Source organism: Vicugna pacos, unplaced genomic scaffold (genome assembly GCF_048564905.1).
Source record: "Vicugna pacos unplaced genomic scaffold, VicPac4 scaffold_203, whole genome shotgun sequence".
In the NCBI taxonomy this organism is placed as follows: domain Eukaryota; kingdom Metazoa; phylum Chordata; class Mammalia; order Artiodactyla; family Camelidae; genus Vicugna; species Vicugna pacos.
In genome coordinates, this window is record NW_027328882.1 from 258,329 (window position 1) to 285,823 (window position 27,495).

Genomic DNA, 27,495 nt, shown 5'->3' on the forward strand with positions numbered 1-27,495 from the left:
GGGGCCCCTGTAAAACCTCTAACAAAACAAATGTTACTTTCTGTTCTGCAGCTGCTTGTGTGTATGGGAGAGCAAAAGAGGTTTTATCCTGAAGGCTGAGAGCCTTGAGAACAGGCTCTTCTGTCAATTTCAGGCTGAAGGCAACATTGATTTCCAAAAGGTGCAGAGCTGGTAAGACAGCCTGGAAAACAGCAGAGGGTTAAAGGAAAAAGAACAGATCTAATAGGCAGTCAGATCTGGTCTTTTCTATTACACCTGCTGCCCCAGCAGGGCTGGCCTCAGGGAGGAAGGGCGCCCCCCCCAGCCCCCGAGAGCCGCCTGCAGGGGGTGGGGAAGGCAGGGAGGGGGTCTGCCGTGCTGGGGAGGTAAACTAGACATGGCTGATACATGGACAGTGAGTGCAAAGTTAGAAAACCTCTGGGTTTTCCCTCTTTAGGGAGGGAGAGGGAGGCTCAGCATAGGTCCTTGAGCTTCCGCGAGAGAAGTGGCTCTCAGCCCAGGTCGGCTGCGGGCGCCTCTGGGGTTGTCACACCTGAGGGGCCCTCTGTGGACGGGTCCTGTGTTCTTGGCACTGACGTGGATTTTCCTCCTCCTCTTCCCCAAGGGGCGGTAGTGGCTCCGGGGGCAGCTTCCAGCCGATCACGGCCATCCTGCTGTCCTCATGCACGCTGGCCCTGCACGCCCGGCAGCTGGACGTCAGGCTGCAGCTGGACTACGTCTCCGCCTCGCAGGTAAGAGGAGCCCCGCTGCTTCCCTGGGGACCGGCAAGGGGGTCCCTCGGGAGGGGTTTCGGTTGGGGGCTCCTGGCTAGACGCCACAGCCGTGTGAGTGGCACCGTTGGGGTGAAGGAGGCTGGTGCCAGGAACAGGGCAGGTCCAGGAGTATGCAGGCCCAGGAGTGTGCGGGCCCAGGAGTGTGGAGACACTGGAGAGGGCCGGCCCAGGAGTGTGCAGGGACAGATGTGAGCAGACCCTGGAGTGTGCAGGTCCATGAGAGGGTCGGGCGAAGTGGGGGCTGGCCCGGGATAGGGCATGGCCAGGGGTGTGCAGGCCCAGAGTGTGCTTGCCCAGGGTTATGCAGACACAGGACTGTGCAGGTGCAGGAGTGTGTAGGCCCAGGAGATTGCTGGCACAGGTGGGAACAGGCCTAGGAGTGTGCAGGCATAGGTGGGAGGAGGCCCAGGAGTGTGCAGGCCCAGTAGTGTGCAGGCCCAGGAGTGTGCATACAGAGGAGTGTGCAGGCTCAGTAGGGTGCAGGCCCAGGCCAGGGCAGGCCTAGGAGAGTACAGGCCCAGGAGTGTGCATGTCCAGGAGTGTGCAGACACCAGAGTGTGCAGAGACAGAAGTGTGCAGGCCCAGGAGTGTACAGGCTCAGGCCTGAGCAGTCCCAGGAGTGTGCAGAGAGTGGAGGGTGCAGGCCCAGGCCATGGCAGGCCCAGGAGTGTGCAGTCCCAGGAGTGTGCCGGCACACGTGGCAACAGGCCTAGGAGTGTGCAGGCATAGGTGGGAGCAGGCCCAGGAGTGTGCAACCCAGGAGTGTGCAGAACCAGGTAGGGGAGGCCTAAGGGTGTTCAGGCGCAGGAGGGAACAGGCCAGGAGTGTGCAGGCCAAGGAGAGTGCAGGGCCAAGAGAGGGCAGGCCCAGGTGTGTGCATGCCTAGGAGTGTTCAGGCACAGGAGGGAGGAGGCACACGAGTGTGCAGACGCAGGAGTGGGCAGACACAGGATTCAGCAGGCCCAGTAGTGTGCAGGTCCAGGAGTGTGCAAGCCCAGGAGTGTGCAGGCCAAGGAGAGTGCAGGCCCAGGAGAGGGCAGGCCGAGGAGTGTGCAGGCCCAAGAGTGTGCAGGTCCAGGAGAGGGCGGGCCGAACTGGGGGCAGGCCCAGGCGAGGAAAAGCCCAGGAGCGTGCGGCCCAGGAGTGTGCAGACGAGGGATTGTGCGGGCCCAGGAGAAGGCAGGCCCAAGAGTGTGCAGACACAGGAGTCAGCAGGCCCTGGAGTGTGCTGGCCCAGGTGTGTGCAGGCCCAGGAGAGTGCAGACAGAGAGTGTGGAGTCCCAGTAGTGTGCAGGCCCAGTTGTGTGCAGGCCCAGGATTTGCAGGTCCTGGAGTGTGCAGGCCCAGAGGTGTGCAGACACAAGTCGAACAACCCCAGGAGTCTGCAGGCCAAGAAGTGTGCATAGCCAGGACTGTGCAGTCCCAGGAGTGTGCAGACACGGGGCGGAGCAGTCACACGAATGTACTGGCCCAGGAGTGTAGAGGCTAAAGTGTGTGCAGGCTCTGGGATGCGCAGGCCCAGGAGTGTGCAGGTCCAGGGGTGTGAAGGCCCAGGAGTGTGCAGACAGAGGAGAGTGCAGGCCCAGGAGCGTGCAGGCCCAGGCCACGGCAGGCCCAGGAGTGTAAAGGCCCAGGAGTATACAGAGCGAGGAGTGTGCAGTCCCCGGAGTGTGCAGAGACAGGGGTGTGCAGGCCCAGGAGACGGCAGGCCCATGAGTGTGCAGTTCCAGGAGTGTGCAGGCCTAGGAGAGGGCAGGACCTGCAGTGAAGAGGCCCAGGTTCGTGCAGGCCCAGGTATGTGCAGGCCCTGTAGTGTGCAGGCCCAGAGGTGTGCAGACAGAAGTCGAACAGGCCTAGGAGTCTGCAGGCCAAGGAGTGTGCATAGCCAGGACTGTGCGGTCCCAAGAGTGTGCAGACACGGGGCGGAACAGGCACACGACTGTACTGGCCCAGGAGTGTAGAGGCCCAGGTGTGTGCAGGCTCTGGGATGCGCAGGCCCAGGAGTGTGCGGGCCCAGGTGTGTGAAGGCCCAGGAGTGTGCAGACAGAGGAGTGTGCAGGCCCAGGAGTGTGCAGATCCAGGAGGATACAGGCCTAGTTGTGTTCAGGCCCAATATTGTGCAGGTCGTGGACTGTGCAGGCCGATGAGTGTGAAGTTGCAGAAGTGTGCGGGCCCAGTAGTGTGCAGGCCCAGGCCAGGGAAGACCCAGACCAGGGAAGGCCCAGGATTGTACAGGTCCAGGAGTGTGCAGGCCCAAGAGTGTGCAGACACAGGAGTCAGCAGGCCCTGGAGTGTGCAGGCCTAGGAGTGTGTAGGCCAAGGAATGTGCAGACAGAGGAGTGAGCAGGCCCAGGGGTGTGCAGGCTCAGGAGTGTGCACACAGAGGAGTGTGTAGGCCCAGGAGGGTGCATTCCTAGGTGTGTGCAGCCCCATTAGTGTGCAGGCCCAGGCCAGGGCAGGCCCAGGAGTGTACAGGTCCAGGAGTGTGCAGGCCCAGGATTGTACATGCCCAGGAGTTTGCAGGCCCAGGAGTATGCAGTCTCAGGAGTGAGCAGATACAGGAATGTGCAGGCCCAGGTGTATGCAGTCTCAGGAGTGAGCAGATAAAGGAGTGTGCAGGCCCAGGTGTGTACAGGCCCAGGTTCGTGCAGGCCCAGGCGTGTGCAAACTCCAGAGTGTGCAGAGACAGGAGTGTGCAGGTCCAGGAGTATACAGGCCTAGGTGTGTTCAAGCCCAAGATTGTGCAGGTCCTGGAGTGTGCAGGCCAATGAGTGTGCAGTTCCAGGAGTTTGCAGGCCCAATAGTTTGCAGGCCCAGGCCAGGGAAGGCCCAGACCAGGGAAGGCCCACGAGTGTGCAGACAGAGGAGTGTGCAGGCCCAGGAGGGTGCATTCCTAGGTGTGTGTAGGCCCATTAGTGTTCAGGCCCAGGCCAGGGCAGGCCCAGGAGTGTGCAGGTCCAGGACTGTGCAGTGCCAGGAGTGTGTAGACACGGGGCGGAGCAGGCACATGAGAGTAGTGGCCCAGGAGTATAGAGGCCCAGGTGTGTTCAGGCTCTGGGATGCGCAGGCCCAGGAGTGTAGGGTCTAGGGTTGTGCATGCCCAGAAGTGTGCAGACAGAGGAGTGTGCAGGCCCAGGAGCGTGCAGGCCCAGGCCAGGTCAGGCCCAGGAGTGTACAACCCAGGAGTATACAGACCGAGGAGTGTGCAGACCCCGGAGTGTGCAAAGTCAGGTGTGTGCAGGCCCAGGAGTGTACAGGCCCACGTTCTTGCAGGCCCAGGCGTGTGCTAACACCACAGTGGGCAGAGACAGGAGTGTGTAGGCCCAGGAGTATACAGGCCCAGGTGTGTTCAAGCCCAAGGTTGTGCAGGTCCTGGAGTTTGCAGGCCAATGAGTGTGCAGTTCCAGCAGTTTTCAGGCCCAGTAGTTTTCAGGCCCAGGCCAGGGAAGACTCAGACCAGGGAAGGCACAGCAGTGTACAGGTCCAGGGGTGTACAGTCCCAGTAGTGTGCAGAACCAGGTGAGGGCAGGCCCCAGAGTGTGCAGGCCCAGGAGAGGGCAGGCCCTAGGGTGTCTAGGCGCAGGAATGGGGAGTCCTAGGACCGTGCACGCCATGCAGAGGGCAGGCCCATGAGTGTACATGGCCAGGAGTGTGCAGGCACAGGAGGGAGGAGGTACACGAGTGTGCAGGCCTAGGAGTGTGCAGGACTTGTGAGGGCCGTCACAGGAGAGGGCAGGGCAATTTGGGGCAGGCCCAGGAGTGTGCAGACAGAGGAGTGTGCAGGCCCAGGAGGGTGCAGTCCCTGGAGAGTGCAGGCCCATTAGTGTGCAGGCGCATGCCAGGGTACGCCCAGGAGTGTACAGGTCCAGGAGTGTGCAGGCCCAGGAATGTGTAGGCACAGGTGTGGGCAGGCCTAGGAAAGGGCAGGCCCAGGATTCAAGAGGCCCACGTTCGTGCAGGCCCAGGTGTGTGCAGGCCCTGGGGTGTGCAGGCCCACAGGTATGCAGACACAAGACGGAACAGGCCCATGAGTGTGCAAGCCAAGGTGTTGCAGACCCAGGAATGTGCAGTCCCAGGAGTTTGCAGACACGGGGGGGAGCAAGCACACGTGTGTACTGGCCCAGGTGTGTAGAGGCCCAGATCTGTGCATGCTCTGGGATGCGCAGGCCCAGGAGTGTGCAGATCCAGGGTTATGCAGGCCCAGGAGTGTGCAGACAGAGGAGTGTGCAGGCCCAGGGGGGTGCATTCCTAGGTGTGTGCAGCCCCATTAGTGTGCAGTCCCAGGCCAGGGCAGGCCCAGGTGTGTACAGGTACAGGAGTGTGCAGGCCCAGGAGTGTATAGGCCCAGGAGTTTGCAGGCCCAGGCCAGGGAATGCCCAGACCAGGGAAGGCCCAGGAGTGTACAGGTCCAGGAGTGTGCAGGCCCAGGGGTGTGCAGGCCCAAAAGTGTGCAGGCACAGAAGTGTGCAGTCCCAGGAATGTGCCAGCACAGGTGGGAACAGGGCTAGGAGTGTGCAGGCACAGGTGGGAGCAGGCCCAGGAGTATGCAGGCACAGGAGGGAGCAGGCCTAGGTTCGTGCAGGCCCTGGAGTGTGTAGACACCAGAGTGTGCAGAGATAGGAGTGTGCAGAGAAGGAGTGTGCAGGCCCAGGTGTGTTTAGGCCCAGTGCTGTGCAGGTCCAGCAGTGTGCAGGCCCAGGAGTGTGCAGATCCAGGAGGATAAAGGCCTATGTGTGTTCAGGCCCAATATTGTGCAGGTCGTGCCTTTGCAGGCCGATGAGTGTGCAGTTGCAGAAGTGTGCGGGCCCAGTAGTGTGCAGGCCCAGGCCAGGGAAGACCCAGTCCAGGGAAGGCCCAGGATGGTACAGGTCCAGGTGTGTGCAGGCCCAAGAGTGTGCAGACACAGGGGTCAGCAGGCCCAGGAGTGTGCAGGCCTAGGAGTGTGTAGGCCGAGGAGTGTGCAGACAGAGGAGTGTGCATGCCCAGGAGTGTGCAGGCCCAGGAGTGTACAGACAGAAGAGTGTGTAGGCCCAGGTGGGTGCATTCCTAGGTGTGTGCAGCCCCATTAGTGTGCAGGCCCAGGCCAGGGCAGGCCCAGGGGTGTTTAGGCCCAGGTTCGTGCCGGCCAAGGAGAGGGCAGGCCCAGGAGTGAACAGGCCCAGGTTCGTGCAGGCCCAGGTGTGTTCAGGCCCTGGAGTGCGCAGGCCGAGAGGTGTGAAGACACAAGATGGAACAGGCCCAGGAGTGTGCAGACAAGAGGAGTGTGCAGACAAGAGGAGTGTGCAGACAGAAGAGTGTCCAGGGCCAGGATAGGGCAGGCCTAGGAGTGTACAGGCCCAGGAGTGTGCAGACACCAGAGTGTGCAGAGACAGAAGTGTGCAGGTCCAGGAGTGTACAGGCTCAGGGCTGTGCAGTCCCAGGAGTGTGCAGACAGAGGAGGGTGCAGGCCCAGGCCAGGGCAGGCCCAGGAGTGTGCAGTCCCAGGAGTGTGCCGGCACACGTGGGAACAGGCCTAGGAGTGTGCAGGCATAGGTGGGAGCAGGCCCAGGAGTGTGCAGGCACAGGAGGGAACAGGCCAGGAGTGTGCAGGCCAAGGAGAGTGCAGGGCCAAGAGAGGGCAGGCACAGGAGTGTGCAGGCCCAGGAGTGTGCAGTCCCAGGAGTGTGCCGGCACACGTGGGAACAGGCCTAGGAGGGTGCAGGCATAGGTGGGAGCAGGCCCAGGAGTGTGCAGGCACAGGAGAGTGCAGGGCCAAGAGAGGGCAGGCACAGGAGTGTGCAGGCCCAGGAGCGTACAGGCCCAGGATGGTGCAGGCTCAAGATTGTGCAGGTCCAGGAGTCTGCAGGCCCATGAGTGTGCAGTTCCAGGAGTGTGCAGGCTTAGGAGAGGGCAGGACCAGCAGTGAAGAGGCCCAGGTTCATGCGGGCCCAGGAGAAGACAGGCCCAAGAGTGTGCAGGCACAGGTGTCAGAGGGCCCTGGAGTGTGCCTGCCCAGGTGTGTGCAGGCCCAGGAGTGTGCAGACAGAGGAGTGTGCAGGCTGAGGAGTGTGCAGGCCCAGGCCACGGCAGGCCCAGGAGTGTACAGGCCCAGGAGTATACAGACCGAGGACTGTGCAGTCCCCGGAGTGTGCAGAGACAGGAGTGTGCAGGCCCAGGAGTGTGCAGGCCCAAGGGTGTGCAGGCCTAGGAGTGTGCAGATGAGGGATTGTGCAGGCCCAGGAGAAGGGAGGCTCAGGAGTGTGCAGGCCCAGCAGTGTGCAGGCCTGGGGGTGTGTAGGCCCAGGAGTGTACAGGCCCAGGATTGTGCAGGCTCAAGATTGTGCAGGTCTGGGAGTGTGCAGGCCAAGGGGTGTGCAGTTCCATGTGTGTGCAAACAGAGGAGTGTGCAGGACCAGTAGGGTGCAGGCCGAGGTGTGTACAGGACCAGGAGTGTTCAGGCCCATTAGTGTGCAGGACCAGGCCAGGGAAGACCCAGACCAGGGAAGGCCCAGGATTGTACAGGTCCAGGAGTGTGCAGGCCCAAGAGTGTGCAGCCCCAGGAGTGTGCAGACAGAAGAGTGTCCAGGGCCAGGATAAGGCAGGCCTAGGAGTGTACAGGCCCAGGAGTGTGCATGTCCAGGAGTGTGCAGACACCAGAGTGTGCAGAGACAGAAGTGTGCAGGTCCAGGAGTGTACAGGCTCAGGGCTGTGCAGTCCCAGGAGTGTGCAGACAGAGGAGGGTGCAGGCCCAGGCCAGGGCAGGCCCAGGAGTGTGCAGTCCCAGGAGTGTGCCGGCACAGGAGGGAACAGGCCAGGAGTGTGCAGGCCAAGGAGAGTGCAGGGCCAAGAGAGGGCAGGCACAGGAGTGTGCAGGCCCAGGAGCGTACAGGCCCAGGATTGTGCAGGCTCAAGATTGTTCAGGTCCAGGAGTGTGCAGGCCCATGAGTGTACAGTTCCAGGAGTGTGCAGGCCTAGGAGAGGGCAGGACCAGCAGTGAAGAGGCCCAGGTTCGTGCAGGCCCAGGTATGTGCAGGCCCTGTAGTGTGCAGGCCCAGAGGTGTGCAGACAGAAGTCGAACAGGCCTAGGAGTCTGCAGGCCAAGGAGTGTGCATAGCCAGGACTGTGCGGTCCCAAGAGTGTGCAGACACGGGGCGGAACAGGCACATGACTGTACTGGCCCAGGAGTGTAGAGGCCCAGGTGTGTGCAGGCCATGGGATGCGCAGGCCCCGGAGTGTGCAGGTCCAGGGGTGTCAAGGCGCAGGGGTGTGCAGACAGAGGAGTGAGCAGGCCCAAGCGTGTGCACGTCAAAGAGAGGGCGGGCCTAATAGGTGGTGGCCCAGGCGAGGAAAGGACCAGGAGAATGCAGGCTCAGGAGTCGGCAGGCCCAGGAGTGTGCAGGCCCATGAGTGTGCATTCCTAGGTGGGTGTAGCACCATTAGTGTGCAGGCCCAGGCCAGGGCATGCCCAGGAGTGTACAGGTCCAGGAGTGTTCAGGCCCAGGAGTGTACAGGCCCAGGAGTTTGCAGGCCCAGGTGTATGCAGTCTCAGAAGTGAGCAGATACAGGAGTGTGCAGGCCCAGGTGTGTACAGGCCAAAGTTCGTGCAGGCCCAGGCGTGTGCAAACACCAGAGTGTGCAAGACAGGAGTGTGCAGGTCCAGGAGTATACAGGCCTAGGTGTGTTCAAGCCCAAGATTGTGCAGGTCCTGGAGTGTGCAGGCCAATGAGTGTGCAGTTCCAGGAGTTTGCAGGCCCAGTAGTTTGCAGGCCCAGGCCAGGGAAGGCCCAGACCAGGGAAGGCCCACGAGTGTGCAGACAGAGGAGTGTGCAGGCCCAGGAGGGTGCATTCCTAGGTGTGTGTAGGCCCATTAGTGTGCAGGCCCAGGCCAGGGCAGGCCCAGGAGTGTGCAGGTCCAGGACTGTGCAGTGCCAGGAGTGTGTAGACACGGGGCGGAGCAGGCACATGAGAGTAGTGGCCCAGGAGTATAGAGGCCCAGGTGTGTTCAGGCTCTGGGATGCGCAGGCCCAGGAGTGTAGGGTCTAGGGTTGTGCATGCCCAGAAGTGTGCAGACAGAGGAGTGTGCAGGCCCAGGAGCGTGCAGGCCCAGGCCAGGTCAGGCCCAGGAGTGTACAACCCAGGAGTATACAGACCGAGGAGTGTGCAGACCCCGGAGTGTGCAAAGTCAGGTGTGTGCAGGCCCAGGAGTGTACAGGCCCACGTTCTTGCAGGCCCAGGTGTGTGCTAACACCACAGTGGGCAGAGACAGGAGTGTGCAGGCCCAGGAGTATACAGGCCCAGGTGTGTTCAAGCCCAAGGTTGTGCAGGTCCTGGAGTTTACAGGCCAATGAGTGTGCAGTTCCAGCAGTTTTCAGGCCCAGTAGTTTTCAGGCCCAGGCCAGGGAAGACTCAGACCAGGGAAGGCACAGCAGTGTACAGGTCCAGGGGTGTACAGTCCCAGTAGTGTGCAGAACCAGGTGAGGGCAGGCCCCAGAGTGTGCAGGCCCAGGAGAGGGCAGGCCCTAGGGTGTCTAGGCGCAGGAATGGGGAGTCCTAGGACCGTGCACGCCATGCAGAGGGCAGGCCCATGAGTGTACATGGCCAGGAGTGTGCAGGCACAGGAGGGAGGAGGTACACGAGTGTGCAGGCCTAGGAGTGTGCAGGACTTGTGAGGGCCGTCACAGGAGAGGGCAGGGCAATTTGGGGCAGGCCCAGGAGTGTGCAGACAGAGGAGTGTGCAGGCCCAGGAGGGTGCAGTCCCTGGAGAGTGCAGGCCCATTAGTGTGCAGGCGCATGCCAGGGTACGCCCAGGAGTGTACAGGTCCAGGAGTGTGCAGGCCCAGGAATGTGTAGGCACAGGTGTGGGCAGGCCTAGGAAAGGGCAGGCCCAGGATTCAAGAGGCCCACGTTCGTGCAGGCCCAGGTGTGTGCAGGCCCTGGGGTGTGCAGGCCCACAGGTATGCAGACACAAGACGGAACAGGCCCATGAGTGTGCAAGCCAAGGTGTTGCAGACCCAGGAATGTGCAGTCCCAGGAGTTTGCAGACACGGGGGGGAGCAAGCACACGTGTGTACTGGCCCAGGTGTGTAGAGGCCCAGATCTGTGCATGCTCTGGGATGCGCAGGCCCAGGAGTGTGCAGATCCAGGGTTATGCAGGCCCAGGAGTGTGCAGACAGAGGAGTGTGCAGGCCCAGGGGGGTGCATTCCTAGGTGTGTGCAGCCCCATTAGTGTGCAGTCCCAGGCCAGGGCAGGCCCAGGTGTGTACAGGTACAGGAGTGTGCAGGCCCAGGAGTGTATAGGCCCAGGAGTTTGCAGGCCCAGGCCAGGGAATGCCCAGACCAGGGAAGGCCCAGGAGTGTACAGGTCCAGGAGTGTGCAGGCCCAGGGGTGTGCAGGCCCAAAAGTGTGCAGGCACAGAAGTGTGCAGTCCCAGGAATGTGCCAGCACAGGTGGGAACAGGGCTAGGAGTGTGCAGGCACAGGTGGGAGCAGGCCCAGGAGTATGCAGGCACAGGAGGGAGCAGGCCTAGGTTCGTGCAGGCCCTGGAGTGTGTAGACACCAGAGTGTGCAGAGATAGGAGTGTGCAGAGAAGGAGTGTGCAGGCCCAGGTGTGTTTAGGCCCAGTGCTGTGCAGGTCCAGCAGTGTGCAGGCCCAGGAGTGTGCAGATCCAGGAGGATAAAGGCCTATGTGTGTTCAGGCCCAATATTGTGCAGGTCGTGCCTTTGCAGGCCGATGAGTGTGCAGTTGCAGAAGTGTGCGGGCCCAGTAGTGTGCAGGCCCAGGCCAGGGAAGACCCAGTCCAGGGAAGGCCCAGGATGGTACAGGTCCAGGTGTGTGCAGGCCCAAGAGTGTGCAGACACAGGGGTCAGCAGGCCCAGGAGTGTGCAGGCCTAGGAGTGTGTAGGCCGAGGAGTGTGCAGACAGAGGAGTGTGCATGCCCAGGAGTGTGCAGGCCCAGGAGTGTACAGACAGAAGAGTGTGTAGGCCCAGGTGGGTGCATTCCTAGGTGTGTGCAGCCCCATTAGTGTGCAGGCCCAGGCCAGGGCAGGCCCAGGGGTGTTTAGGCCCAGGTTCGTGCCGGCCAAGGAGAGGGCAGGCCCAGGAGTGAACAGGCCCAGGTTCGTGCAGGCCCAGGTGTGTTCAGGCCCTGGAGTGCGCAGGCCGAGAGGTGTGAAGACACAAGACGGAACAGGCCCAGGAGTGTGCAGACAAGAGGAGTGTGCAGACAAGAGGAGTGTGCAGGCCGAGGAGCGTGCAGGCCCAGGTGTGTCAGGCACAGGAGTGTGCAGGCGCCCAATGTGCAGTTCCAGAAGGGTGATGGCACAGGAGGGAGCAGGTCCAGAAGTGTGCAGATCCAGGACTGTGCAGGCGTACGATAGGTCAGGCCCAGGAGTGTGCAGCTCCAGGAGAGTGCCGGCCGAACTGGGGGCAGGCCCAGGAGAGGGAAGGCCCCGGAGTGTGCAGACAGAGGAGTGTGCAGGCCCAGGAGTTTGCAGGCCCAGGAGAGGGCATGCCCAGGGGTGTGCAGGCCCAGGAGTGTGCAGCCCCAGGAGTGTGCAGACAGAAGAGTGTCCAGGGCCAGGATAGGGCAGGCCTAGGAGTGTACAGGCCCAGGAGTGTGCAGACACCAGAGTGTGCAGAGACAGAAGTGTGCAGGTCCAGGAGTGTACAGGCTCAGGGCTGTGCAGTCCCAGGAGTGTGCAGACAGAGGAGGGTGCAGGCCCAGGCCAGGGCAGGCCCAGGAGTGTGCAGTCCCAGGAGTGTGCCGGCACACGTGGGAACAGGCCTAGGAGTGTGCAGGCATAGGTGGGAGCAGGCCCAGGAGTGTGCAGGCACAGGAGGGAACAGGCCAGGAGTGTGCAGGCCAAGGAGAGTGCAGGGCCAAGAGAGGGCAGGCACAGGAGTGTGCAGGCCCAGGAGTGTGCAGTCCCAGGAGTGTGCCGGCACACGTGGGAACAGGCCTAGGAGGGTGCAGGCATAGGTGGGAGCAGGCCCAGGAGTGTGCAGGCACAGGAGAGTGCAGGGCCAAGAGAGGGCAGGCACAGGAGTGTGCAGGCCCAGGAGCGTACAGGCCCAGGATGGTGCAGGCTCAAGATTGTGCAGGTCCAGGAGTCTGCAGGCCCATGAGTGTGCAGTTCCAGGAGTGTGCAGGCTTAGGAGAGGGCAGGACCAGCAGTGAAGAGGCCCAGGTTCATGCGGGCCCAGGAGAAGACAGGCCCAAGAGTGTGCAGGCACAGGTGTCAGAGGGCCCTGGAGTGTGCCTGCCCAGGTGTGTGCAGGCCCAGGAGTGTGCAGACAGAGGAGTGTGCAGGCTGAGGAGTGTGCAGGCCCAGGCCACGGCAGGCCCAGGAGTGTACAGGCCCAGGAGTATACAGACCGAGGACTGTGCAGTCCCCGGAGTGTGCAGAGACAGGAGTGTGCAGGCCCAGGAGTGTGCAGGCCCAAGGGTGTGCAGGCCTAGGAGTGTGCAGATGAGGGATTGTGCAGGCCCAGGAGAAGGGAGGCTCAGGAGTGTGCAGGCCCAGCAGTGTGCAGGCCTGGGGGTGTGTAGGCCCAGGAGTGTACAGGCCCAGGATTGTGCAGGCTCAAGATTGTGCAGGTCTGGGAGTGTGCAGGCCAAGGGGTGTGCAGTTCCATGTGTGTGCAAACAGAGGAGTGTGCAGGACCAGTAGGGTGCAGGCCGAGGTGTGTACAGGACCAGGAGTGTTCAGGCCCATTAGTGTGCAGGACCAGGCCAGGGAAGACCCAGACCAGGGAAGGCCCAGGATTGTACAGGTCCAGGAGTGTGCAGGCCCAAGAGTGTGCAGCCCCAGGAGTGTGCAGACAGAAGAGTGTCCAGGGCCAGGATAAGGCAGGCCTAGGAGTGTACAGGCCCAGGAGTGTGCATGTCCAGGAGTGTGCAGACACCAGAGTGTGCAGAGACAGAAGTGTGCAGGTCCAGGAGTGTACAGGCTCAGGGCTGTGCAGTCCCAGGAGTGTGCAGACAGAGGAGGGTGCAGGCCCAGGCCAGGGCAGGCCCAGGAGTGTGCAGTCCCAGGAGTGTGCCGGCACAGGAGGGAACAGGCCAGGAGTGTGCAGGCCAAGGAGAGTGCAGGGCCAAGAGAGGGCAGGCACAGGAGTGTGCAGGCCCAGGAGCGTACAGGCCCAGGATTGTGCAGGCTCAAGATTGTTCAGGTCCAGGAGTGTGCAGGCCCATGAGTGTACAGTTCCAGGAGTGTGCAGGCCTAGGAGAGGGCAGGACCAGCAGTGAAGAGGCCCAGGTTCGTGCAGGCCCAGGTATGTGCAGGCCCTGTAGTGTGCAGGCCCAGAGGTGTGCAGACAGAAGTCGAACAGGCCTAGGAGTCTGCAGGCCAAGGAGTGTGCATAGCCAGGACTGTGCGGTCCCAAGAGTGTGCAGACACGGGGCGGAACAGGCACATGACTGTACTGGCCCAGGAGTGTAGAGGCCCAGGTGTGTGCAGGCCATGGGATGCGCAGGCCCCGGAGTGTGCAGGTCCAGGGGTGTCAAGGCGCAGGGGTGTGCAGACAGAGGAGTGAGCAGGCCCAAGCGTGTGCACGTCAAAGAGAGGGCGGGCCTAATAGGTGGTGGCCCAGGCGAGGAAAGGACCAGGAGAATGCAGGCTCAGGAGTCGGCAGGCCCAGGAGTGTGCAGGCCCATGAGTGTGCATTCCTAGGTGGGTGTAGCACCATTAGTGTGCAGGCCCAGGCCAGGGCATGCCCAGGAGTGTACAGGTCCAGGAGTGTTCAGGCCCAGGAGTGTACAGGCCCAGGAGTTTGCAGGCCCAGGTGTATGCAGTCTCAGAAGTGAGCAGATACAGGAGTGTGCAGGCCCAGGTGTGTACAGGCCAAAGTTCGTGCAGGCCCAGGCGTGTGCAAACACCAGAGTGTGCAAGACAGGAGTGTGCAGGTCCAGGAGTATACAGGCCTAGGTGTGTTCAAGCCCAAGATTGTGCAGGTCCTGGAGTGTGCAGGCCAATGAGTGTGCAGTTCCAGGAGTTTGCAGGCCCAGTAGTTTGCAGGCCCAGGCCAGGGAAGGCCCAGACCAGGGAAGGCCCACGAGTGTGCAGACAGAGGAGTGTGCAGGCCCAGGAGGGTGCATTCCTAGGTGTGTGTAGGCCCATTAGTGTGCAGGCCCAGGCCAGGGCAGGCCCAGGAGTGTGCAGGTCCAGGACTGTGCAGTGCCAGGAGTGTGTAGACACGGGGCGGAGCAGGCACATGAGAGTAGTGGCCCAGGAGTATAGAGGCCCAGGTGTGTTCAGGCTCTGGGATGCGCAGGCCCAGGAGTGTAGGGTCTAGGGTTGTGCATGCCCAGAAGTGTGCAGACAGAGGAGTGTGCAGGCCCAGGAGCGTGCAGGCCCAGGCCAGGTCAGGCCCAGGAGTGTACAACCCAGGAGTATACAGACCGAGGAGTGTGCAGACCCCGGAGTGTGCAAAGTCAGGTGTGTGCAGGCCCAGGAGTGTACAGGCCCACGTTCTTGCAGGCCCAGGTGTGTGCTAACACCACAGTGGGCAGAGACAGGAGTGTGCAGGCCCAGGAGTATACAGGCCCAGGTGTGTTCAAGCCCAAGGTTGTGCAGGTCCTGGAGTTTACAGGCCAATGAGTGTGCAGTTCCAGCAGTTTTCAGGCCCAGTAGTTTTCAGGCCCAGGCCAGGGAAGACTCAGACCAGGGAAGGCACAGCAGTGTACAGGTCCAGGGGTGTACAGTCCCAGTAGTGTGCAGAACCAGGTGAGGGCAGGCCCCAGAGTGTGCAGGCCCAGGAGAGGGCAGGCCCTAGGGTGTCTAGGCGCAGGAATGGGGAGTCCTAGGACCGTGCACGCCATGCAGAGGGCAGGCCCATGAGTGTACATGGCCAGGAGTGTGCAGGCACAGGAGGGAGGAGGTACACGAGTGTGCAGGCCTAGGAGTGTGCAGGACTTGTGAGGGCCGTCACAGGAGAGGGCAGGGCAATTTGGGGCAGGCCCAGGAGTGTGCAGACAGAGGAGTGTGCAGGCCCAGGAGGGTGCAGTCCCTGGAGAGTGCAGGCCCATTAGTGTGCAGGCGCATGCCAGGGTACGCCCAGGAGTGTACAGGTCCAGGAGTGTGCAGGCCCAGGAATGTGTAGGCACAGGTGTGGGCAGGCCTAGGAAAGGGCAGGCCCAGGATTCAAGAGGCCCACGTTCGTGCAGGCCCAGGTGTGTGCAGGCCCTGGGGTGTGCAGGCCCACAGGTATGCAGACACAAGACGGAACAGGCCCATGAGTGTGCAAGCCAAGGTGTTGCAGACCCAGGAATGTGCAGTCCCAGGAGTTTGCAGACACGGGGGGGAGCAAGCACACGTGTGTACTGGCCCAGGTGTGTAGAGGCCCAGATCTGTGCATGCTCTGGGATGCGCAGGCCCAGGAGTGTGCAGATCCAGGGTTATGCAGGCCCAGGAGTGTGCAGACAGAGGAGTGTGCAGGCCCAGGGGGGTGCATTCCTAGGTGTGTGCAGCCCCATTAGTGTGCAGTCCCAGGCCAGGGCAGGCCCAGGTGTGTACAGGTACAGGAGTGTGCAGGCCCAGGAGTGTATAGGCCCAGGAGTTTGCAGGCCCAGGCCAGGGAATGCCCAGACCAGGGAAGGCCCAGGAGTGTACAGGTCCAGGAGTGTGCAGGCCCAGGGGTGTGCAGGCCCAAAAGTGTGCAGGCACAGAAGTGTGCAGTCCCAGGAATGTGCCAGCACAGGTGGGAACAGGGCTAGGAGTGTGCAGGCACAGGTGGGAGCAGGCCCAGGAGTATGCAGGCACAGGAGGGAGCAGGCCTAGGTTCGTGCAGGCCCTGGAGTGTGTAGACACCAGAGTGTGCAGAGATAGGAGTGTGCAGAGAAGGAGTGTGCAGGCCCAGGTGTGTTTAGGCCCAGTGCTGTGCAGGTCCAGCAGTGTGCAGGCCCAGGAGTGTGCAGATCCAGGAGGATAAAGGCCTATGTGTGTTCAGGCCCAATATTGTGCAGGTCGTGCCTTTGCAGGCCGATGAGTGTGCAGTTGCAGAAGTGTGCGGGCCCAGTAGTGTGCAGGCCCAGGCCAGGGAAGACCCAGTCCAGGGAAGGCCCAGGATGGTACAGGTCCAGGTGTGTGCAGGCCCAAGAGTGTGCAGACACAGGGGTCAGCAGGCCCAGGAGTGTGCAGGCCTAGGAGTGTGTAGGCCGAGGAGTGTGCAGACAGAGGAGTGTGCATGCCCAGGAGTGTGCAGGCCCAGGAGTGTACAGACAGAAGAGTGTGTAGGCCCAGGTGGGTGCATTCCTAGGTGTGTGCAGCCCCATTAGTGTGCAGGCCCAGGCCAGGGCAGGCCCAGGGGTGTTTAGGCCCAGGTTCGTGCCGGCCAAGGAGAGGGCAGGCCCAGGAGTGAACAGGCCCAGGTTCGTGCAGGCCCAGGTGTGTTCAGGCCCTGGAGTGCGCAGGCCGAGAGGTGTGAAGACACAAGACGGAACAGGCCCAGGAGTGTGCAGACAAGAGGAGTGTGCAGACAAGAGGAGTGTGCAGGCCGAGGAGCGTGCAGGCCCAGGTGTGTCAGGCACAGGAGTGTGCAGGCGCCCAATGTGCAGTTCCAGAAGGGTGATGGCACAGGAGGGAGCAGGTCCAGAAGTGTGCAGATCCAGGACTGTGCAGGCGTACGATAGGTCAGGCCCAGGAGTGTGCAGCTCCAGGAGAGTGCCGGCCGAACTGGGGGCAGGCCCAGGAGAGGGAAGGCCCCGGAGTGTGCAGACAGAGGAGTGTGCAGGCCCAGGAGTTTGCAGGCCCAGGAGAGGGCATGCCCAGGGGTGTGCAGGCCCAGGAGTGTGCAGCCCCAGGAGTGTGCAGACAGAAGAGTGTCCAGGGCCAGGATAGGGCAGGCCTAGGAGTGTACAGGCCCAGGAGTGTGCAGACACCAGAGTGTGCAGAGACAGAAGTGTGCAGGTCCAGGAGTGTACAGGCTCAGGGCTGTGCAGTCCCAGGAGTGTGCAGACAGAGGAGGGTGCAGGCCCAGGCCAGGGCAGGCCCAGGAGTGTGCAGTCCCAGGAGTGTGCCGGCACACGTGGGAACAGGCCTAGGAGTGTGCAGGCATAGGTGGGAGCAGGCCCAGGAGTGTGCAGGCACAGGAGGGAACAGGCCAGGAGTGTGCAGGCCAAGGAGAGTGCAGGGCCAAGAGAGGGCAGGCACAGGAGTGTGCAGGCCCAGGAGTGTGCAGTCCCAGGAGTGTGCCGGCACACGTGGGAACAGGCCTAGGAGGGTGCAGGCATAGGTGGGAGCAGGCCCAGGAGTGTGCAGGCACAGGAGAGTGCAGGGCCAAGAGAGGGCAGGCACAGGAGTGTGCAGGCCCAGGAGCGTACAGGCCCAGGATGGTGCAGGCTCAAGATTGTGCAGGTCCAGGAGTCTGCAGGCCCATGAGTGTGCAGTTCCAGGAGTGTGCAGGCTTAGGAGAGGGCAGGACCAGCAGTGAAGAGGCCCAGGTTCATGCGGGCCCAGGAGAAGACAGGCCCAAGAGTGTGCAGGCACAGGTGTCAGAGGGCCCTGGAGTGTGCCTGCCCAGGTGTGTGCAGGCCCAGGAGTGTGCAGACAGAGGAGTGTGCAGGCTGAGGAGTGTGCAGGCCCAGGCCACGGCAGGCCCAGGAGTGTACAGGCCCAGGAGTATACAGACCGAGGACTGTGCAGTCCCCGGAGTGTGCAGAGACAGGAGTGTGCAGGCCCAGGAGTGTGCAGGCCCAAGGGTGTGCAGGCCTAGGAGTGTGCAGATGAGGGATTGTGCAGGCCCAGGAGAAGGGAGGCTCAGGAGTGTGCAGGCCCAGCAGTGTGCAGGCCTGGGGGTGTGTAGGCCCAGGAGTGTACAGGCCCAGGATTGTGCAGGCTCAAGATTGTGCAGGTCTGGGAGTGTGCAGGCCAAGGGGTGTGCAGTTCCATGTGTGTGCAAACAGAGGAGTGTGCAGGACCAGTAGGGTGCAGGCCGAGGTGTGTACAGGACCAGGAGTGTTCAGGCCCATTAGTGTGCAGGACCAGGCCAGGGAAGACCCAGACCAGGGAAGGCCCAGGATTGTACAGGTCCAGGAGTGTGCAGGCCCAAGAGTGTGCAGCCCCAGGAGTGTGCAGACAGAAGAGTGTCCAGGGCCAGGATAAGGCAGGCCTAGGAGTGTACAGGCCCAGGAGTGTGCATGTCCAGGAGTGTGCAGACACCAGAGTGTGCAGAGACAGAAGTGTGCAGGTCCAGGAGTGTACAGGCTCAGGGCTGTGCAGTCCCAGGAGTGTGCAGACAGAGGAGGGTGCAGGCCCAGGCCAGGGCAGGCCCAGGAGTGTGCAGTCCCAGGAGTGTGCCGGCACAGGAGGGAACAGGCCAGGAGTGTGCAGGCCAAGGAGAGTGCAGGGCCAAGAGAGGGCAGGCACAGGAGTGTGCAGGCCCAGGAGCGTACAGGCCCAGGATTGTGCAGGCTCAAGATTGTTCAGGTCCAGGAGTGTGCAGGCCCATGAGTGTACAGTTCCAGGAGTGTGCAGGCCTAGGAGAGGGCAGGACCAGCAGTGAAGAGGCCCAGGTTCGTGCAGGCCCAGGTATGTGCAGGCCCTGTAGTGTGCAGGCCCAGAGGTGTGCAGACAGAAGTCGAACAGGCCTAGGAGTCTGCAGGCCAAGGAGTGTGCATAGCCAGGACTGTGCGGTCCCAAGAGTGTGCAGACACGGGGCGGAACAGGCACATGACTGTACTGGCCCAGGAGTGTAGAGGCCCAGGTGTGTGCAGGCCATGGGATGCGCAGGCCCCGGAGTGTGCAGGTCCAGGGGTGTCAAGGCGCAGGGGTGTGCAGACAGAGGAGTGAGCAGGCCCAGGCGTGTGCACGTCAAAGAGAGGGCGGGCCTAATAGGTGGTGGCCCAGGCGAGGAAAGGACCAGGAGAATGCAGGCTCAGGAGTCGGCAGGCCCAGGAGTGTGCAGGCCCATGAGTGTGCATTCCTAGGTGGGTGTAGCACCATTAGTGTGCAGGCCCAGGCCAGGGCATGCCCAGGAGTGTACAGGTCCAGGAGTGTTCAGGCCCAGGAGTGTACAGGCCCAGGAGTATACAGACCGAGGACTGTGCAGTCCCCGGAGTGTGCAGAGACAGGAGTGTGCAGACCCAGGAGTGTGCAGGCCCAAGGGTGTGCAGGCCTAGGAGTGTGCAGATGAGGGATTGTGCAGGCCCAGGAGAAGGGAGGCTCAGGAGTGTGCAGGCCCAGCAGTGTGCAGGCCTGGGGGTGTGTAGGCCCAGGAGTGTACAGGCCCAGGATTGTGCAGGCTCAAGATTGTGCAGGTCTGGGAGTGTGCAGGCCAAGGGGTGTGCAGTTCCATGTGTGTGCAAACAGAGGAGTGTGCAGGACCAGTAGGGTGCAGGCCGAGGTGTGTACAGGACCAGGAGTGTTCAGGCCCATTAGTGTGCAGGACCAGGCCAGGGAAGACCCAGACCAGGGAAGGCCCAGGATTGTACAGGTCCAGGAGTGTGCAGGCCCAAGAGTGTGCAGCCCCAGGAGTGTGCAGACAGAAGAGTGTCCAGGGCCAGGATAAGGCAGGCCCAGGATTGTACAGGTCCAGGAGTGTGCAGGCCCAAGAGTGTGCAGCCCCAGGAGTGTGCAGACAGAAGAGTGTCCAGGTCCAGGATAAGGCAGGCCTAGGAGTGTGCAGGCCCTGGAGTGTGCAGGCCCAGAGGTATGCAGACACAAGACGGAACAGGCCCATGAGTGTGCAGGCCAAGGTGTGTGCAGACCCAGGAATGTGCAGTCCCAGGAGTTTGCAGACATGGGGGGGAGCAAGCACACGTGTGTACTGGCCCAGGTGTGTAGAGGCCCAGATCTGTGCAGGCTCTGGGTTGTGCAGGCCCAGGAGTGTGAAGATGCAGGGGTATGCAGGCCCAGGAGTGTGCAGACAGAGGTGTGTGCAGGACCAGGAGCGTGCAGGCCAAGGCCACGGCAGGCCCATGAGTGTACAGGCCCAGGAGTATACAGACCGAGGAGTGTGCAGACCCCGGAGTGTGCAGAGACAGGAGTGTGCAGGCCCAGGAGTGTGCAGGCCCAAGAGTGTGCAGGTCCAGGAGAGGGCGGGCCGAACTGGGGGCAGGCCCAGGTGAGGAAAGGCCCAGGAGCGTGCAGGCCCAGGAGTGTGAAGACACCAGAGTGTGCAGTTCCATGGGTGTGCTGGCCCAGGAGTGTGCAGACAGAGGAGTGTGCAGGCCCAGGTGTGTACAGGCCCAGGAGTATACAGACCGAGGAGTGTGCAGAACCCGGAGTGTGCAGAGACAGGAGTGTGCAGGCCCAGGGGTATACAGGCCCAGTACTCTGCAGGCCCAGGAATGTCCAGGCCCAGGAGTGTGCAGATGAGGGATTGTGCGGGCCCAGGAGAAGGCAGGCCCAGAAATGTGCAGGCCCAGCAGGGTGCAGGCCCAAGTATGTGCAGGCTCATGATTGTGCAGCTCCAGGTGGGTGCAGGCCAATGAGTGTGCAGTTCCAGGAGTGTGAATGCCTAGGAGAGGGCAGGCACGGCTGTCAAGAGTCCCAGGTTCGTGCAGGCCCAGGTTTGTGCAGGCCCAGCAGTGTGCAGGCCCAGGAATGTGCAGGCTCAAGTGGGAAGTGTTTGTTGGGCCTGAGCAACTGTCCCCTGTCCTCCACCTCTGTCCCTGCCTGGCTGCACCTCTGCAGCTGCTCTCCTGCTCTCCTGGCCTCTTAGCTCTGTATCCCTCTCCCTCTCATGGTAGTCTTCTCTGCGTTTGCCTGCCTCTGGACAGATGGCCCAAGTCAGGACCCATGGGGGCTAGGGTGGAGGGGACTGGGGACTGGGTGGGGGAATTCAGAGAGCTGTCCTGTCCCCTGTGGTCCTCATTTGCACATCCATGTACTGGGCTGAGGAGGAACTCCATGCCCCAGGACACGCCCTAACTTCACAGGTCGTGGAGTACGGCCTGGATGCCTGGGGAACCGGCCTGGTGGGCGAGGACAGGGCAGGAATGGACAGGGGCGGACCCACTGCCTCTGCTGCCTCACCTGCTGGGCTGGGGAGAGCTCTGCCCAGGAAGCAGGAAGGCCTAGCAGGATGCGGGCCTCTCCCAGGGCCCTCATCCCGGCCGACTGAGGCCCCGTGGGCCAGAGAGGCCATAGCCTGCAGGCTGGGGCGCCAGGGTGGGAAGGAGGCTGGGAGCCCCCTGACCGTGTGCCCTGTCTCCTGGGTGGCCAAGGCTGCCTGGCTGCCGTTCATTTGCTCAGTTTATCAGGTAATGAGATGAAAGTGAGGCTTCCAGACAGAGGGGGCGTTGAGCCGGGGGAGAATGGCTGCTTCCTTCTGGGCCTGGAGGGGCAGCCCACCCCCCAGCCTTGCCCACTCCTCTGCTGCCCCCTCACAGCCCACCCAGCCCAGGAGCCCTGTGGCCACCCAGCAGAGGGGGTCCTGCGAGCCTCTGCCGAGCACTGTGGGCCCCAGGAGTCCTTGCGAACAGCCCCCCATTGCGGTTACGCTAGTCTGAATGACATTCGTTAGGTGTCAGCTGTGAGTGGGACGCACGTTAACGGCACAGCAATGATAACAGAAGTAGCAGTCACCACTCGCTGAGTGTCCCTCCGTGGTGGTTGCGCGGCCAAGCTCAGGTGGCGGTCTGGGACCAGGAACAGGGCTCGTCTGTGATAAGGGCCAGGCACCCTGTGTCAGGACCCGAGGTCAGTCTGTGATGAAATTCAAGGCTCAGTGTGTGACCAGGGTCATGTCTAGGTCTGAGGGTCAGCCTGTCCTCTGAGCCGGTGGCCCCCTGCCTGGCCTCTCCACCCCCTCCTCCCACCACGTCCTCACCACCTGGGTCACCAAGGTAACCAGCCTTGAAATAATGGGTGTTTCAGCAGCTGAGGCCTAACTTGAATTTATCCTGAAAGACTCAGTTCTGCAGCAGTTGCCAGGGAAACTAAGGGGCATCCTGTCTCTCCCACCCACTGCCAGTTTCCACGTCAGTCAGGCTTCCACTTGACACCTGGGCTGGGGCAGCAAAGGGGGGTGGGCAGAACGTGCCCACCCTGGCCCTGCTACCAGTCCTGTCTCCTGGACCCCAGGCCTCTGTGCTTTTGTCTCAGTGTGATGGGATGGGATGGGATGGCTCAGCAGGGGAGCCCACTGAGGTATATATAGAGTGCCAGGCGGGAGGCCCTGGGGTCGGTTTTGGCAGGCAGGCTTAGTCTGGGGCCAGCGAGCGGAGCACTTGGAATCTGATCCTGGATTTGATCCCAGCTCCTCTCCTTGTCAGCCTGGTGGCTAACTTGGTGTCTGTCTGCATCTGTCAAATGGGTGTGGTCATGGGGCTGTTGAGGTCATCCGAGCAAAGTGGTAGTGATGAAGGCCCCCTGGGCAGCCTCGGCTGTCATATCTTCAGAGCTGCTCCCCTGCCCTGTGCCGAGGGCATGGAGGCATTCCTGGGGCTCCCTGCCTTCCCCCGGGCTCTGGTCTGCTTCCCATCTCCTCCACCCTGGCCCCCAGGGTCTTTCCACAACATTCCCAGTTCAGAGTGAAGTCCTGTTTGTGCAGTATCCTTGAGACCCTGGCTTCACCTGTCTTCTGAGACTTGGGCCTCCACACCATCTCCAGGGCAGACCTTCCTCTTTGAGCCTCAGTTGTCTCTGCTGTAGGCGGGTGAACGTTTGGTTCCTGGGTGGACTGAGACTCAAGGCTTCTGTGTACTGAGGTTACCAGCACAGAGCAGGCGCAGGGGGTAGTCAGGACTCCCTTGCCCAGGTTTATACCCAGAGAGCCAACCTTGGGGAGAGCAATCTTCCTTGAAGATTGTGGGGCCCAGTCCAACTCAGCCTCCTCCCCAATTGGGGAAGCAGGGCGTCGCTTCAGGTGGGCAGGCTCAAGTCTTCCCATCTGAACAATGAGAGCAGAGAGGTCTCCCTTGTGGGATCACAAGGCATCGTGCCCAGACCCAGGACGTGGCTCAAAACCAGGTCCCTCGGCCCCCGCATAGTCAGGATTCATGCAGAACTCAGCCCTGCCCCTGCCCTGCGGCCCTCCCTGGCAAGTCCTCCCTGGGCCTCTGCTGCACAGCTGGGAGCTCAGGGGTCAAGCACGGTGCACGCCCACTCCCGTAAGGTTGCAGCCACCCCTCCTACCCATCCCTTGTCTGGCAGAGGGGCTCTGCCTCTGGGTTCAGGGGAAAGTGGGACCCATGGGAGGGTGGGCTCTGTGAGAGGAGAAGTTTCTGCTAGGGCGTGGGGGGTGTGATATTCTCAGTTGCCACATCACTCAGCAGGGAGAAGGAGCCCCGCCTTCCAAATTGGGGGAGTTAGGGGTGTCCCTTTCTAGCGTCCGGTTCATTCACCAGGCCCCCCTTGATGGTCAGTTCCCAACACAGGCACGGGGACCGCTGGGAGGGGACTCTGCACATCTCTAGCCGCCCTCCCCGGAACAGAGCACCTGGACACTGAACCTGCTGCCCATCAATACAGTGGGTTCCCTGGGATCAACTCTGATCCCAGCAACGTGCCCACACCTGTCATCTCCCACCATTTCAGGCATCAGTCCGTCCTCAGATGAGGGGTTTGAGGCCGTGGTGGGATGTACTTCACGGGCATAAATAGCATAAAACTACATGGTAGTGATGGTCGGACAGCATGGGAATGCACTTAATGTTCCTGAAATGCAGTTTAAAAGGGAAAAAATCTGTATTTTATTAAAGGAAGTGGGAAATGGAAAATTATAGAATGCCATAAATGATGTAAAACAAATAAACTAAACTAAAGAAGAAGAAAACAAAAGCAAATTCAGGGGTAGGGAAGTCAACTTCGGGTAGGGGAGGGGATACATGTTGGGATTTTGGAGAAGGTGTAGGAGGGGGCAGAGGGGGCTCAGCCCTAAGGGGTGATGATGCCCGAAATGGTTCTCCACTGCCCAGCGGCGCAGGTGCAGGTGCAGGATCTGCAGGCTTTTCAGGAGCAGCAAGATCAGCAGGAGCGGCAGGCTCTTCAGGAGCGGCTAGATCAGCAGGAACGGCAGGTTCTTCAGGAGCGGCGGGCTCTTCAGGAGCGGCAAGATCAGCAGGAGCTGCAGGCTCTTCAGGGGTGGCAAGATCAGCAGGAGCGGCAGGCTCTTCAGGAGCTTCAGGCTCTTCAGGAGCGGCTAGATCAGCAGGACCGGCGGGCTCTTCAGGAGCGGCGGGCTCTTCAGGAGCGGCTAGATCAGCAGGAGCAGCGGGCTCTTCAGGAGCGGCTAGAGCAGCAGGAGCGGCAGGCTCTTCAGGAGCGGCAGGCTTTTCAAGAGCTGCAGGCTGTTCTGGAGCGGCTAGATGATCAGGAGCAGCGGGCTCTTCTGGAGTGGCTAGATCAGCAGGAGCGGCAGGCGCTTCAGGAGCGGCTAGATCAGCAGGAATGGCGGGCTCTTCAGGAGCGGCTAGATCTGCAGGAGCGGCAGGTTCTTCAGGAGCGTCGGGCTCTTCAGTAGCTGCAGGCTGTTCAGGAGCGGCAAGATCAGTAGGAGCTGCAGGCTCTTCAGGAGTGGCAAGATCAGCAGGAGCGGCGGGCTCTTCAGGAGTAGCGGGCTCTTCAGGAGCGGCAAGATCAGCAGGAGCTGCAGGCTCTTCAGGAGTGGCAAGATCAGCAGGAGCTGCAGGGTCTTCAGGAGTGGCAAGATCAGCAGGAGCGGCAGGCTCTTCAGGAGCGGCTAGATCAGCAGGAGCGGCAGGTTCTTCAGGAGTGGCGGGCTCTTCAGGAGCGGCTAGAGCAGCAGGAGCGGCAGGCTCTTCAGGAGTGGCAAGATCAGCAGGAGCGGCAGGCTCTTCAGGAGCTGCAGGCTGTTCAGGAGCGGCTAGATTAGCAGGAGCAGCGGGCTCTTCAGGAGTGGCTAGATCAGCAGGAATGGCAGGCGCTTCAGGAGCGGCTAGATCAGCAGGAACAGCAGGCTCTTCAGGATCGGCGGGCTCTTCAGGAGCGGCAGGCTCTTCAGGAGCGGCTAGATCAGCAGAAGCGGCAGGCTCTTCAGGAGCGGCTTGATCAGCAGGAATGGCGGGCTCTTCAGGAGCGGCTAGATCAGCAGGAGCGGCAGGTTCTTCAGGAGTGGCGGGCTCTTCAGGAGCGGCTAGAGCAGCAGGAGCAGCAGGCTCTTCAGGAGTGGCAAGATCAGCAGGAGCGGCAGGCTCTTCAGGAGCTGCAGGCTTTTCAGGAGCTGCAGGCTGTTCAGGAGCGGCTAGATGAGCAGGAGCAGCAGGCTCTTCAGGAGCAGCTAGATCAGCAGGAATGGCAGGCGCTTCAGGAGCGGCGGGCTCTTCAGGAGCTGCAGGCTGTTCAGGAGCGGCAAGATCAGTAGGAGCTGCAGGCTCTTCGGGAGTGGCAAGATCAGCAGGAGCGGCAGGCTCTTCATATGCAGCTGGAGCAGCAGGATCTTCATGTTCAGCAGGAGCAGCTGGAGGGTGTTCGCGGTCTCGTGCTGGACCCTGGTGGTCCTGTTTTTGTTTTCTGGCGTCTTCCCCTGCCTCTGCCTGCTCTGGACCTGTAACTGTTGGACGTGGAGAGAGCTTTAAGTCTAGTGGTTCTGCTCAGGCACAACCTGGAAAAAGGTACCCACATGCCTCCCTTTCCACGTGCCTTTTCAAGGACAGAAATCTTCCCAGAGCTTTGCAGGCAGCTCCCACTGAGCAAGTGCCCACAGGCACTTGTTCTGTGACTGAATTCTTCCAGACAGGTGGTCTGAGGCCAGTCTTTGCTCTGGTCCCAACTACAGACTTTGGGGATGCCTCCCTGTGTGGCCCAGCCCTCCGCCCTCCCTCACCTACACACCCACACCGGCCCCGCCCTTCTCACCTTTGGGCTCTGCTTCGGGGGGCTCCTGGTCCTCTACCTGAATCCCCAGGAGGTGGGCACGGTGCTCCAGGTCAGAGCCGGGGGTGCTGAGCTGCCCCTCAGCCCTGGGCAAGATCCTGGGGAGAGACCTGGGCGATGTCTGGGCAGGAGGCCGTGGTGGTGGGGAGCCCTTCATACCCAGACTCTTCTGGAGCCTGTGCTGGCCTTCCACAGTGTGGCACACCAGCCCCTCACTTGGAGAGGTGGCATGAGTGTCCTGGTTCCCCGGATCCTGCGGTGTCTGGCTCTGCAATGACAGTGACCGGCAGCCGGCCCGGTCCGGAGGTCTCAGAGCCCTGCCCGGCCAGGACCACTCCTGCTTCTGCCCCACTCGACCCTCTGCTGCCAGATCCGACTGGGACCTTGGTCATCTCAGTCACCCGGGAGGCAAGAGACACACCCTAGGGCATGGGCGCCACCTCGGGCAGCAGGGCCCTGCCCCGGTTCTCCACATCCCAGCCAGCCCACTTGGACCCAGGCTGGGGACGTGATCGGCCCCCCAGGCCTCTGACCCTTCCTCAGCCTGCTCTTGCTTGAGGCAGGACCCCCCCCCAACATGACTGCCCCACCGCCACCAGTCAGGAAGGGGCCGTGGGGCCACCCGGGTGGGGTCTGAGTGGTGACCCGGCCTGGGCGGGCCTGCCCTGGGCCTCCCTGTGTTACCTTTCGGTCCCTCTGGCCAAAAGGCCAGAGGCGCCTGGGGTGAGACCCGACCCACTGTCGGCACTGTTGGCAAAGGCCGTTGCTGCGGGCTTTCCGGGGGCCGCGACCTCGGGATCTTGGGATGCAACAAAACATGTCTGAGCTGAGCTGAGTTCACCAGCCAAGTCAGTTGAGAAGTGTCCTTCTCTACACAGCGGGTGCCTGGTGACCTGGGTCCCAAGTTCTGTTGGGCTCTGTTGCCAGGGAAGTGAGGTCACTTCCTGGGGTCCCCTTCCCCAAGCTTCCTCCTTACACAAAGCTCCCCAAGGGCCTCTCTGGGCTGCTGATGGCTCACTTCCCACCCCATGCCATGTCCACCCAGTGACACCAACTCGGCCCCTCCTATTGCCCTGGGGAGGCCTGGATGCAGCCAGGGTCACAGCTCTGACGACACAGCTGGGTTCAGACCCGGCTCCCCCGCCAGCAGTGCTGTCACCCTGGACAAGCCACCTGCTTCTCAGGGTCTCCCCAATCCCCCATTGGCCCAGTGGGGATCATTCAGGACCCTGCTTCCTAGGAAAGCCATCATGTCTCTAGAACCACAAACACCTACTGCACCTGTCACCTCTGCGGGCTGGCATCACAGGGAGCTCATGCACAGACTCAGCAAAGGAAGGGCCCCACAGAGGGCTTGTGGGGAGCAGGGCACACCCCACACAGGCCGGGGTCTGCCCTGGGATCTGGGGAAAGTCACCCTCCTTGCCGCCTGCTTCCCAGCTCCCTGTCGGCGGGTTGAAATTAAACACAACTCTGATATCGTCCATTCTGGCATGCGACCTCCTAGGTCGTTCTGTCATGTCAGATTCAGGCCCAGTGCCCCATCTAGGCCTCTAGGGTGCGCTGCCCCACAGTGGCTCCCTGCTTTTTTTTTGCCTTCTGGTCACACATCCTTGTGTGATTCCCACACAGTCCCCTGCAGGTTGGATGGATACTGGGACCGGGTTCTGCCAAATTGGGGGCAGGTGCAGGCAAGGAAAGGCCCAGGAGTGTGCAGGCACAGGAGTGTTCAGGCCCATTAGTGTGCAGGCCCAGGCCAGGGCAGGCCCAGGTGTGTACAAGTCCAGGAGTGTGCAGGTCCAGGAGTGTACAGGCCGAAGAGAGGGCATGCCCAGGAGTGTGCAGGCCCAAGAGTGTGCAGGTCAAGGAGAGGGCGGGTCTAATTGGGGGCGGCCCAGGCGAGGAAAGGCCCAGGAACGTACAGGCCCAGGAGTGTGCAGACGAGGGATTGTGCGGGCCCAGGAG

General features: G+C 61.8%; 2 protein-coding genes across 2 annotated transcripts in view; one reads left to right on the top strand and one right to left on the bottom strand.

Annotated features, from left to right (window-relative positions):
- Nucleotides 1–27,495, top strand: part of LOC140695406 (uncharacterized) — a 73,212-nt gene that overhangs the window by 26,973 nt on the left and 18,744 nt on the right. The window contains exons 6-7 of the mRNA XM_072958103.1: nucleotides 52–171; nucleotides 605–731. Coding sequence (XP_072814204.1) covers nucleotides 52–171; nucleotides 605–731 — 247 coding nt within the window. The remainder of the gene's footprint in view (nucleotides 1–51; nucleotides 172–604; nucleotides 732–27,495) is intronic.
- LOC140695400 (uncharacterized) lies at nucleotides 23,173–26,622 on the bottom strand. Its single transcript, XM_072958097.1, has 3 exons — nucleotides 26,215–26,622; nucleotides 25,513–25,798; nucleotides 23,173–25,207 (listed from the first exon to the last, which is right to left on the bottom strand). Exons 1-3 carry the CDS (start codon nucleotides 26,347–26,349, stop codon nucleotides 23,415–23,417), a joined length of 2,214 nt encoding a protein of 737 aa, XP_072814198.1. The 5' UTR covers nucleotides 26,350–26,622; the 3' UTR covers nucleotides 23,173–23,414.

What these genes read in the sequence shown, in the direction of transcription:
- LOC140695400 (XM_072958097.1), bottom strand. Translation starts at nt 26,349, where the DNA reads ATGTTTTGTTGCATCCCAAGATCCCGAGGTCGCGGCCCCCGGAAAGCC. An exon ending in TTGGCCAGAGGGACCGAAAG is followed by an intron (nt 25,799 to 26,214) that starts GTAACACAGGGA and finishes CTGTCATTGCAG; the next exon opens with AGCCAGACACCGCAGGATCC. An exon ending in CCCCGAAGCAGAGCCCAAAG is followed by an intron (nt 25,208 to 25,512) that starts GTGAGAAGGGCG and finishes CACGTCCAACAG; the next exon opens with TTACAGGTCCAGAGCAGGCA.